At 31.2% G+C, this 12,447-nt stretch overlaps 1 protein-coding gene and 1 long non-coding RNA gene across 2 annotated transcripts; both read right to left on the bottom strand.

Annotated features, from left to right (window-relative positions):
* Positions 1-3,109: 3,109 nt before the first annotated feature.
* LOC144545312 (uncharacterized) lies at positions 3,110-3,438 on the bottom strand. Its single transcript, XR_013508467.1, has 2 exons — positions 3,312-3,438; positions 3,110-3,221 (listed from the first exon to the last, which is right to left on the bottom strand). It is a non-coding gene; the product is annotated as an uncharacterized LOC144545312 (long non-coding RNA).
* Positions 3,439-4,772: 1,334 nt separating this feature from the next.
* LOC144544923 (alpha-terpineol synthase, chloroplastic-like) lies at positions 4,773-8,182 on the bottom strand. Its single transcript, XM_078293480.1, has 7 exons — positions 7,881-8,182; positions 7,304-7,556; positions 6,640-7,012; positions 6,242-6,460; positions 5,896-6,034; positions 5,407-5,655; positions 4,773-5,248 (listed from the first exon to the last, which is right to left on the bottom strand). Exons 1-7 carry the CDS (start codon positions 8,064-8,066, stop codon positions 4,925-4,927), a joined length of 1,743 nt encoding a protein of 580 aa, XP_078149606.1. The 5' UTR covers positions 8,067-8,182; the 3' UTR covers positions 4,773-4,924.
* Positions 8,183-12,447: the final 4,265 nt, after the last annotated feature.

The raw sequence follows: 12,447 nt of genomic DNA, 5'->3' as shown, positions 1-12,447 counted from the left end.
ATGTCACTAAAAGGGTTATCATTTTTAAGTTACCTAATATATAGCTGTTGGAGAAAATAAAATTCAAGGTTTTCAGAGGTTAGAACTATTAAACCTCATAAGATTTTATGCAGCCTCATTTAAAAATTGGACAATATTATTGGACATGTTTCTTTGTAAAAAATGATACTTGATCACATATCCATTGAAACTTACTGTAGAAATTAGAAGTCTTATGGTCAAAATGGTGGAGCTAACTGGTCACACCTCTCTCATGCAATACATAATATAACACAGGTACAAAGAATTGGCTTTTAGATGAGAATGCTATTTGATTATATGAGATACATTAAATGTGTAAGGGATGCAACTATTTTTGCAAACAGTACATCCTTGGAGTAATATATCTAGCAGCTCCTTAAAGAAAACGGAGTAGGTTTATCTTCTAAAAATATTTCGCATGAGTTGTTATAAAGAGAGAGATTTAGTATGATCTATATGAGTAGTTAGAGAGAGGCAAATTTATTATGATCTATCATACAAATTTTACTAGATTTTCTATTTAAATATTTCTCCAGTGCTAAAACTAGATCTGTTTTATTATATATATGAAAAGAATGAAAAAGATAATGGCAAAAAAAAATTCTTTTAATTTAACAAAAAGTGTATCTATATAACAATAATATTTTGCTACATTTATGAACCTTCTAATAAGACCAGCGAAAATCAATGAACGCATATTTTAAAAAGTAATGATATTAAAAAAATAATTCTTAACATGGTCTCCCCAATTCGCTGTATTTCATTTTTAATCTTCACTCAAACAAATCATTTATTTTGGCTCATATGCTACTGTTATATTTTGACATTACAATATGGTATTTCCGGTACTCCAAAATGGATATTTGTTGCTCAGATTCTCTTTCAGCATAATATATGATTAAACTTTCTTAGTGTGAATATTAATTGAGATTGATATATTGTTTATTCTTCTTCTTCTTTCTATTTATTCTATCCAATTGTTTTCAATTCTTAATATAGGTTTTTCAAATTGGAGATCTCCGTCTTAGGCTTCATTGGTATCATCACACCTCTTATATCGAACTTATGTAAGATCTCATCTCTCAAAAAACACATTTTTGTTTAGAAAGATTCCGTTAGTATTTAAAAATCTCTCCTCTATATTATGCACCTTAAATTGAATTGGATGACAGAAAGTCTAATGGCTAAGATTTATTGATCTAAATTCGAATTGAATCTGAACCATCTAAACAAATAATCTTTCTTTTGATTAAATACACTCCTTTTCTGTGTAGAATTCTAAATTTAGTTTAAATTGGACCCGTCGCATTAATCGCTATACAATATAATACAACTAAAGACTGCCTTTTCGCTGAAATTTTTTTTCGCGAATCTCTAGTTTTTTCTTCTCTCTCGCGGATCTCCTTCGATCGAGACTAAAACCCTAGACCCCGCCTCACACTGTCTCTCCTTTCCTCCTCTCTTTCTTTGTTAGTTTCTCTCCGCCTTCATCCCGCCTTTCTTTCTCCGGCCACCCACCCCTTTCTTTCTTTTACCAATTTGTCATTGATAGACAATTGATGTGCAGTGGAATTTTATATGAAAATAATTGCATACAAATTCAAAATATTAGATATGTAGATGAGCTTTTTAAGTTCTCAAAGATGAGCATTATAAATTTAAGGTGCTTGTATCATTGTCAATTTGTCATTTGAAACATAATCTTTCAACATGGGACAAAATATCAATGTGGGTGTGGAGTGGCGATATAAGGCCCAAATCAAATTAATTCAGGAGAATCTTGGGACAACATATGACATGTATGAGATGATTTTTGCTCATCCCTTTCTGATGAGTTCTCAGATTTTTTTTACATGTCATGATACTTATTTCATGCATCTATATTTTAAAATGGATTTCCTAGATGTTTCATATTTTTTATGATTTTATGCATATTTAATTGATTGTTTTTTACTTTAGAACTTTGTTCACTATTTTTGCACAATTTTCACCATCTTACCTACTTCACAATTTTAATACAGCAAGGATGTGTCTCAAATTGCAGCTCTAGATTATATCATTTCAGTAGATCTGAAATTAATGTTTTTGTTCCGTCTTATTCTGGTAACATGGCATGTTCTGTTACAATGGTTTCAAGGTAAGAAGAGGATGAACAAATGATATACTTTTTGTTATTAATGTTTAATAGTGATGTCATGTAAAGCCAGGATTTTGAAGGAGGAGAAGTTGAATATCTAGAAGCTGATACAAGATTCAACACGGAGGTGATTTATTTCTTATCTCTTAATACACTTTTCTGAAGATGAAACATTAAGGGCAATTTGGGCACTGTTGAAATTAAATATTGATGGGGCATGGATAATTATTTATTGTTTGAAGGAATTTTTATCATTTTATTCTTATTTAAACAAAAACGCAATGCTGGAACTTTCCAATGTATGTACATGAGAAGTTTGTGTAAGCACTTGGAGATGCAAGCCTTACGGCAGGAGCAAGTATGGTTTTTTTTTTTAAATTTATATTGTTAGGTTATATCATTCAAAATGTGGAGAATTTGTATGCTTTACCTGTTGACTTTTTTTATATTATAGAAAGTTCTATTTAATTATTTATTTGAATAATTATTATTTTTATTTTATTAAAATGTCTTTTTGTTTGAGAATATTTTTTTGTTATCTTATAAAATGTCCCCGTTGCAACGTATGGGTACGATACTAGTATATATGTATATATTTTCATTTATATACATTTGATATTTATTTACATACTGTACTTATTGGCTCCAACTATTATTTATTTTTATTGTTCTGTATATTCTGTTAAATATCGATCATTAAGCTGATTGTTGGCCAAATTTTAACTTCTGTTGCACCTTCTGTCAAGGAAAAAAACATTTAGTTCATATGCAATCAATGAACCATCTATAAAAGATATCAATTTCAACCAGAAATAGTAATTCAGAGTATACACAACTGGTGGAGATTGCCAGGATCCTCTCTTTAATAACATAAGTTAATTTATCAATACCAAATTAAATATATGAACTCAGTGATTTGGACAAGTAATAGGAAATATAAAACAATAGGAATTGAATTCGCATCAATTAATGTTCTATTGGAAATTTATGACCATTTTGTTGCTCTGCACCAGAAATATAAAACAAAGAGCTAGGAAATTTCAAAAATTAATTACACAAAGACCTGTTCATATTAAGAATGTATTAGTTTATTTAAATTTGACACATATATTTCTAGGTAAATTAAAATCAAATTAATTTTTGACACAAAGACCTGTTCATATTAATTATAGGGACCTGTGTGGAAACAGCATCTCCCTCCATCTCTGCCAATGACAGGAGCAGTGCCACTGTCTCCTCCTCCCAGGCCAACAATTGGTATAGGAGATCCTTGACATCAGATGACAATATGAGAGAGAGTTTTAAAAAAGAGTTAACTTTACGGGCTTGGCACCAAAAGGACAGCATGGATAAGATTTTGGTTCCTATCAATTTGGCCGAGGTAGGTCTGGTTCCATTGAAACATACCTTATTCCTTTCTAACCATACAGACCATAAAATAGCACCTCTAATGAGTTCTAACAAAGGGCTATCTTTAAACGGTATATAAGCATCAAGGATCCAAAGATCCTGAATAGATTGCAAATTGAAGATAAAGCCATTGAAGTCTCCAATCCATTTCCAAATCATGTTAATATAAGAGTAGTGAATGAATAAGTGATCTACACTATCTGGACATTGACAGAAGACACACTTAGTGTCTTCTTGTCATCCTTCGATGATAATCTCCTTGTTAGAAAGTTCGTTTCAATTAATATTATAAGTCATTTTCGAAAGGAAAAGGAGATATTCGGTTCTAACCTTTTTAATATTTTTTTCTAAAATGTATTTGGAGCAAAATTTAGAATATTTTATTTCCTATGGAGAAAAATATAATATCGAAACAAATATAAATATATTTTTTTCAAAGGTATATAATATATTTTATAAGAGGAGGGTTCCAATGCCTCATTTTTTTCATACCTCATATTTTATATTTTCGTTTTCAAAGTCCAAATTGTCGATCCGAACCGTTCAACAAAATATTTATACTAAAATATGCATGGAGATGAAATTTTATATTTTTTAGAATTTTTTTTGCTATTTTTTAAGATAGGTACAAAATTACTGTTTTTGAACCGTTCAAAAAACAGTGATTTTCTTCCCATCTTAAAAAATAGCAAAAAAATTCCAAAAAATATAAAATTTCATCCTTAACCATATTTTAGTATGGCATGTTGATCGGTTCGGATTGACAATTTAGACTTTGAATATGAAGAAAATGAAGATATAAAATATGAGGTATGATTAGGTATAAAAAAAAAGAGCCATTGGAACCCTCTTCATTTTATAAATTGGTTGTTGTAATTTAGCTTGTTTAAATAAAATCAAGAAAATGAAATTCTATGGGGGATAAGAAAAAATTTAACGTCATTGTTTTGGACCCGGTAAAGTATGTATATAAAACATAAAATAATCAGTTTGGGCATGATGTGGGCCTTAGTTGAATTAATGGGCCTTTATTTGCTCCAGCTCATGGGCCGAAGGGATCAATTGCAAGGATCAATCGTCGTAAGTTTCATTTTTATTAATTTTAATTTTGTAAATAAATATGTGGTATGCATTTCGCTACTCTAGTAGATAAACAAATTGAATAGAAAAAAAGATGCAACAATTATTTAAATTTGGAGACAAATTAAGTAATTAGTGTTTAGATAAATTAGATAATTCCATTCCAATGGTATATATATCATTATATATATACCTATCCTATATAAGCTACTTTCTATACAAACTACATATAATTTCATATTTAATTACTCTCCCAAAAACCCAAATTTAGCTTAACTATAAGCTCTTGGCAAATACTTTCTCATCTTTGACTTGAACAGGTTCCAAGAAAAGTGCCTTGATCAACTTCTTTTTCTCCTCATCCGGTGCACCAAGCCCGTCCCCTCCTTGGTAGATACAGTGTGAAATGCGTGCGAGATTCATGGAGGCCTCAGCAAGGGAGCGGGGGAAGGGATTAGCGCCCAGTGCATCCTTGTTGATCTTTTTCCATACATTGATAGTCAATTCATGCATAGCCAGGCGGGCCTCGTGCTCATTTGCACCATTCTCACGCATGTAGCATGCGATGGATGATGGTGCATCACCTCTCTCCAACTCCGCCTGCATTTTATAATTGTTCAAAAAAAGTTGTTAGAATTGTTAATCTATAGACCTACACAAAAGCAACCAAAAAACCGGCATATTTAAAAAATATATATATATGCTGATTGTTATCCATAAAAGAAGTACCAAATGTTTATATCCGTGTAAGTACTTACCGAATGTGTAGCCGAGTCATTGCAAAGTCTGAAGATCATAGAGCAAGTTCGAACAATGCTCGGGTAACTCTCTTGCTCAGCCAAAGCTTTTGCGGTAGCTTTCTCTCCGAGCAAGGAGAACACATGATGTAACATGAGAGGCCCAGATGATGACATCCATCCATTCTCTATGTATTCATGTAGAGATGGAATAGTTGATCCATAGTGCCATTTGGCCTCAGTTAAGAAGGCCTTGCACAGATCATGCCACTGCCATTTATCATGATAAAATTGAGAAATCAATATATGTTTCTCCGGCAAAGTAAGATAAAAAAAACATAAATATATTGAATTGGGCTGAGATTGGGCCTGATTAGGCCTTCTTTACTTTCAAGTAGCTATGTTGGGGCAATATCTTGTAAACAAAAACCCAACTTATTTGTAACCCTGAATTTGGTAGCTTGCTCTTTTCCATAAATAAAAAAATGAAAAGAAAGCACAAAATCTTACCGCTGTCCTAAGCCAAGGGAGAGGATCCCATCCTTCTACTTTGAGAACATGTTCTGACCATTCATTTGTGGTGTCTAAAATGGTTTTATATATCGGTCTCATGTACTCTGGTAGTTCTTGCATGGCATCAAGGCTCCACCTAGATATACATTCAAACAGTTCAGTCAATAATAAGTACATGTTAGACAGAGTCATCAATTTAGAAATTTTAATCCATCTTTTTTAGATTCCTGCAAATCAAGTTCAATATTTTATTTCCTTAATTTAGCACAAATTTATTACTTTTTTATTTAGGGATGAATTAATAGGGAAAATGTAGAAATAATACTAGTTTTCAATTACTCACTTTCCCATGGCATCTGTGAAGAGAACAAGTTCATCCAAGGTTCCATATATGTCATAAACATCATCCAAGTGAACAATAAGAGCAAAAACTTTCGTAACAATCTCCCGGCATTCGCTCAGGTGTGGCTCGAATACGATACCGGTTGCATAGAAGAAGCACTCGATCAAACGGTCCCTTGCAAAGGTCAGTTTCTCCCCTAGTGCAGCATCCCTCCACCACCTAATAAAAATAAAAATAACATACAAGTTATGACATGCATGTGTTTATGGACTGTATATAACTATATATAATAGAAATTTCTGCATTGTCAAATCTTCTAAGGTGCATCATAAGAATAATGGAAAGCAAACAGAATGAAAATTTGATAAACAATATCAAGGTAAAAATTATGTAAGTACCTAGACATTCTCCCAATTTCACCTTGATGGACAGTTTGGACCCGGTTAAAGTCAAGTTTGGCCAATTGCAAAAGCTTTGGTTCCAACTTGTCATCTCTCTCATATTGATCCATAAACCACTTTGCCTCCAGCCTTGGAGCTCTCCAGTGCAGCGGCAGCTCCAGTGTGTGCTCAACTTTCCCTTTTAGGTATGAGTCGAGTGTCGGTATGGCCTCGGTGAGGTGGTTTGAAGAAAATACTCTGGCTTTGTCAAGTAACTCCTCTCCCTCAAATGCCAAGAATGAGGCCTCATAAAGGGATAGGAGTCCCTTTGTGTCTTTTTGAAGGATTGGCTTGAATGCTCCATTGTTGTCCAAGAAGCTACTGAAGATGTCTAAATTACACCCAAAAAAATGAAAATGTTACAGTTTTGTCCAAAAAAAGGAGTTATTGTTTTTAAATTAAAAAACTCTTAGCTCCTTTGCAATTTTGGAATTTCAAATTACAATTGTTTTATCCAAATGGAACCACATATCACCACTGAATTTTGATATCAAAGAAGATCAAAAATTTAAATATATGTCAAGTGTTTTTAAACATAAATTTATTTTTATGTACATTTTTAAACTTAATGCCTTGAGTAAATCGAAAACTTTTTTTTCTTTTAGCTTTATTAAACAAGTACCTTGAGACACTGGAAAGCTGTTCTCTCTTAGCAACCTAAATAACAATGACATGGAGATAACATCTTCCTTGAAAGCACTCTCTGATTTGGAGATTGAGCCAAGGACTTCTTTGATTTCTCCATCGAAATGATATGCAACTCCGAGCCTTTGCATCGCGTCCACTAATCGAAGCTTTTTAGCTGGCTCGGTCTCATTGTAGATGAGTTGCTTAACTTCTTGTTTAAGAGTCTCATAGTTTGCATGTGATTCGCTCTACAATACAAATAATAACAATCTTATGTGAGTTAACTTGCTAAACTAATTGATTTGTTGGAAAGCGATCCTTTATATATATTTTGTGATCATATTGCTTTAACAATTGCATTCATTAAGTTGGTCTTTCCAATTAGAACTTTAGAACACCATTAAATGAAGAAGTAATAGACCATTTTGTATTGCTATGTACACTTGTGAATGTATAAATCCACTACAAAAGTTTCATGTTCTTGAATAATTTAATTTTATGCAATAGATAAAAAAAGAACTTGAATTTGGTAACAACATGTATATATAATTAACTTGTAATTTAGTAATTACCATGCGGTCGGTCTTTAAGGACTCGAGGGAGTTATAGTCCCACGAGTTTGGCTGGTAATTTGCCGACCTCCTTGAAGCAGTAATTTGTGCTGGTGTGGCACAGCACCGAACATTCCCGGCCAAAATAGAACCTCTGGTCTGGGTGCGGTACACAGGTGATGCTCCGAAGCATGTAGCCATGGCCATTAATTATATCACAAATTGTTTACTGTTCTAGGGTTTAGGGTTTGGATTCTTTGGGTTGCTATGCTCTTAGTTTAGGCTTTGGATGCTTTGGTTTGCTACGCTCTTACCTCCTTTTGTGTCTAGTGCCTCCTATTTATAGAGAAACATGTCTCACAATAATATTTATTGTGGGTCCCACACAATGAATTAGAAACTTCCATAACTATAAACTACCTGATCAATCCCAGTGCGAAATCACAGATAGACTAGAATCCAAATTTGATATGCACCACAAAGAAAGAGCAAAGGCGGGTATTAATTGAAGCTTCTTTTCATCTTATGGTTTATTACCTTTTTGTGGTACAAAAATGTGTATGAATTTGTTCTCTTTCCTTCCAAACCACACATAATAATTTTAGGCCAACTGTGTGTAAATTTTGATATATTTGTGTCTTGTAATTAAAGGAACCTCCTTGAATCATGATGAAAGAAGAACAAGCGAAACTTGTTAAATTTAGCAACAGTAAAGCAACTACTCATGCAGGAATTAATGGTCAAGTTTTTTTTAAAAAAACCTGAGCTTGTTTCTAGAAATAAAGTAATATAAACAAATTAATAAATCTGAGCTTGGTTTATGTTTTGGACCGTACAACCCATAATTGCTTATGTTATCTTTTCTTTTCTTTTCTTTTTAAATATAATTGCTTATGGTGATTGATAACAAAAAGTTGCTCAATTTTATCTTAAAAAGGGTCAATAAACATAGAAATCACGAGATCACTTACTTTTGAATGAATTTAAATTACATGTTAACTAATTAAATTTACTCAATGGCAAAATTATGGGGTCTTAGAAGATGGAATTCAAATAATTATTAATTAAAGCTAACAAAAGGAAAACAATAATGAAACTATAATAATTTGATTAATAATTAATATATGGTTTAAACTAATTATTATTCATTTCATTGCAATTTTACTTCATTAGCGTTTAACAAAGAAATCTTTATAGAAATAATGGCAGTCATCCGCGCGCATTGCCTCAAAATAGATCAAATCATTTGTAATAGCCAAAACTGTTTTGTTTTATTTTAGGCCTCATCTTTTTTTACATGAACTCTATCTTAATTTCCTTACTCATTTTTTTACATATATCACATATTCACATCTTAAATCTTTATCATTGTTTCTCTGATCTAAACCTACTTTTTTTTTTCTTGAACATTTCTATTTCTATGGCAGCAGATCTGGCGTTTTTTCACAGTTATTCATTCCATTGGACTTCCTTTTTATTCCAATAGATTCATTGGAATTACTACCAAGTATTGTTTTATTTTGACATCACAGCTGTTCAGGCTTCAGCCACTAGTATAATTTTGTGGGTGAAACATTTAACTTTACTATTTGTACGTATTTATTGTACCCGTATGTATTTACGTTCCTAACCTCAAAAGTAATTTATCCCATTAATTACCATATAATATATGATGATTTTATGGTTGAAATACCTCAATTTTTATGTCTTCATCTTACCTTCAATTTTAAAAAATTTCTAATAACAAATTTTTTAACACTAATTATATGCAAAATAGAACCAATAAATATGATATATATTATTTTCTCTACAAGCACATAAAAATTTATTACTATTAGATTTTGTTTTTATATGAATCAAAAAGTTAGCAATCAACATCTAGAAATTATCTACATTAGTGCATTTTTGCAAACTTTTGGTAACAATCATAAAAATATTGAAATGTCATGATCATTACATATTCATAAAGAAAATAATATTGATTATAGAGTAGAACTAGGGTGTTCTTAAGTTCACAAATTGCCTTTGTGAACTCAACTCTAAAATCTATCAGGTTAGCTTTAAACGACAAATCTAATCCATTGAAACTCTTCTACCTTATGAGTGATGTCTACATACGAAAATTTTATATTTTTGAATTAATTTTGTATAGAGTCAACTGGTCAAAAGAATTCAAAAAATGAATGTATTAAAATTATTTTATAGATCTTCTAAGTTTGACAATTAGTTTCAAAATTGAAAATTTTTGTATTAGATACATCATCGGTAGAAGAGTTTCAATGATTCAGATTTATCGTTTAAAACCAATCCAATGGATTTTAGAATCGAGTTCACAAAAAGACTTGATAAACTTAAAAACACTCTAGTTCTAGTTCTAGCTACTCATTGATTAAGTGAAAACTGCAGTTTGTTAGTACATGTGAAAATTAAAATTATACCCAATTGTGAAAAAAAATATTACACTAGACGCCAAAAAATTTCTCGTGTGTACATTAAATTATCAGTTTTATTAATTTCCAGAGTGTTCCAAACCTAAAATCTCAAAAAAGATATGAACATTGAGCAAAATTGATAGTTAGGAATTACCTCAAAAAAAGAGAAAAAAATTAACCTCACAAAATCTGTTAATAATACATGTACTTATTTCTGAATACACAATGAAGGCCTTAATAAAAAATATTGGAAACTTTACAAATTTTATTGGCTTTGAAAATTTTAGAATTTGATGTGAAAATTACAGCAAGGGCGGTCAGCTAGAACTAGAATTCTCTGGAAACAACAGAGAGAAAATATCTTATTTGTCTTGTTTCTAAACACCAATTGTATTTTGTGGAGTTGAGAGAAGGGTTCTGAAAATTTTAAATTCTCTCCACAAAAAAGATTTATTTGGTACATGCCTATTTCTACATCGTATCTTTTTAAGTGGTGGGAGCCTGACTGTAACATCAACATACTTCAAACTCCATATAAAAACAAACAATCAATGATTTCATATGAAAAAAAAAAAGATGGAATGTTGTAGTACTTTTTTTTTTCTTGGACAGCAATAATATCTCAATAAAATGAGAGAAATTAAGATGTATATGTGGCAAGTCTTATTTGCACAGCATATAATATATAAATCTGATTTACCTGTGTTTAGCACAGGTTCAGATAAATTTTACTGACAGTAAATTACACGTACAGTACACAAATATTGACATTATGAAAAAACTAAAATTCTAGCTTTGGTGGATAAGAAAAAATTTAACGTCATTTATTTTTTGGACACGTGAAAGTGCATATATAAAACATGAGGAGGGTTCAAATGTCTCCATTTTTGGTGCTCCATAGTGACGCTATTTTTAAAAAATTTAATAACTCAAAATTTAAAACTTAAAAATTAAAATAAAGCCATTGGATATGATCTACATTATTTTATCTATGCATGTATAAAAATTTATGACATTTCAAATTCGTTTTTGGTTGTCATCAAGAGCTTGTAAAAACGTACTAATGTGGATAATTTCTAGACATTGATTTTTCAACTTATTGATTCACATAAAAAGAAAACCGAAATGTGATAAAAAATTTTGAGCACATAGATAAAATTGCATAAATGACATCTAACGGTTTTATTTTGAAGATTATGATTTAAATTTTGAGTTATTAACGTTTTAAAAATGAAGACATGATAGAGGCCCAAAAAATGGAGGCATTTGAACCCTCCTCATAAAACATATAATAATCAGTTTAATGGGCCTGATGTGGGCCGTAGTTGAATTAATGGGCCCTTAGTTGCACCATCTCATGGGCCGAAGGGATCAATTGTCATTTGTTGAGTGAATGCTTAAATGGCCGGGGCAATTGAAATGTGATGGCCAGGATCAGTCGTTGTAACTTTCATTTTTATTAATTTTCATTTTGTAAATAATATGTGGTATGCATTTCGCTACTCTAGTAGAAAAAATATGCAACAATTATTTAAATTTGGAGACAAATTAAGTAATTAGGTCATGTTTGGTTGTGGAGTAAGTGGTGGAGTAAATTCTCTACTCCACTTTTAAGGAGCCAAATGAGAAATAAATTTAGAGAAGTAAGATAGAGTAATATTTGATTTAATCCGGATTAAGTTACTCCACCTCTCTAGGTGGAGTAACTTACTACACCTGTGGGTCAGCAATTAGAGAACACCATGTTATAATTTTCTCTTTTTTCATAAGCTTACTCCACCAAATTCCAATCAACCTCCAACCTAACATGAATATTTTAATCTACCTTAACTTGGAGTAAGAAATTTAATCCGGATTAACTTTACTCCACAACCAAACATGGCCTTAGTGTTTAGATAAATTAGATAATTTCATTAATTCCAATGGTATATATATATCATTATATGTAGAAGAGGGTTCAAATGCCTCCATTTTTGTGCCTCCACCATGTCTCCATTTTTTAAAACTTTTATAACTCAAAATTTAAAAATCAAAATAAAATTGTTAGATGTGATCTATGTTATTTTCTCTATGTACTCATAAAAAATTATCACATTTCAATTTTTTTTTATGTGAATCAATAAGTTGAAAAATCAACGTCTAAAAATTATCCACAT

Source organism: Carex rostrata, chromosome 27 (assembly GCF_964058835.1).
Source record: "Carex rostrata chromosome 27, lpCarRost1.2, whole genome shotgun sequence".
Lineage (NCBI taxonomy): Eukaryota > Viridiplantae > Streptophyta > Magnoliopsida > Poales > Cyperaceae > Carex > Carex rostrata.
This window is presented reverse-complemented; position numbering and strand designations above follow the sequence as displayed.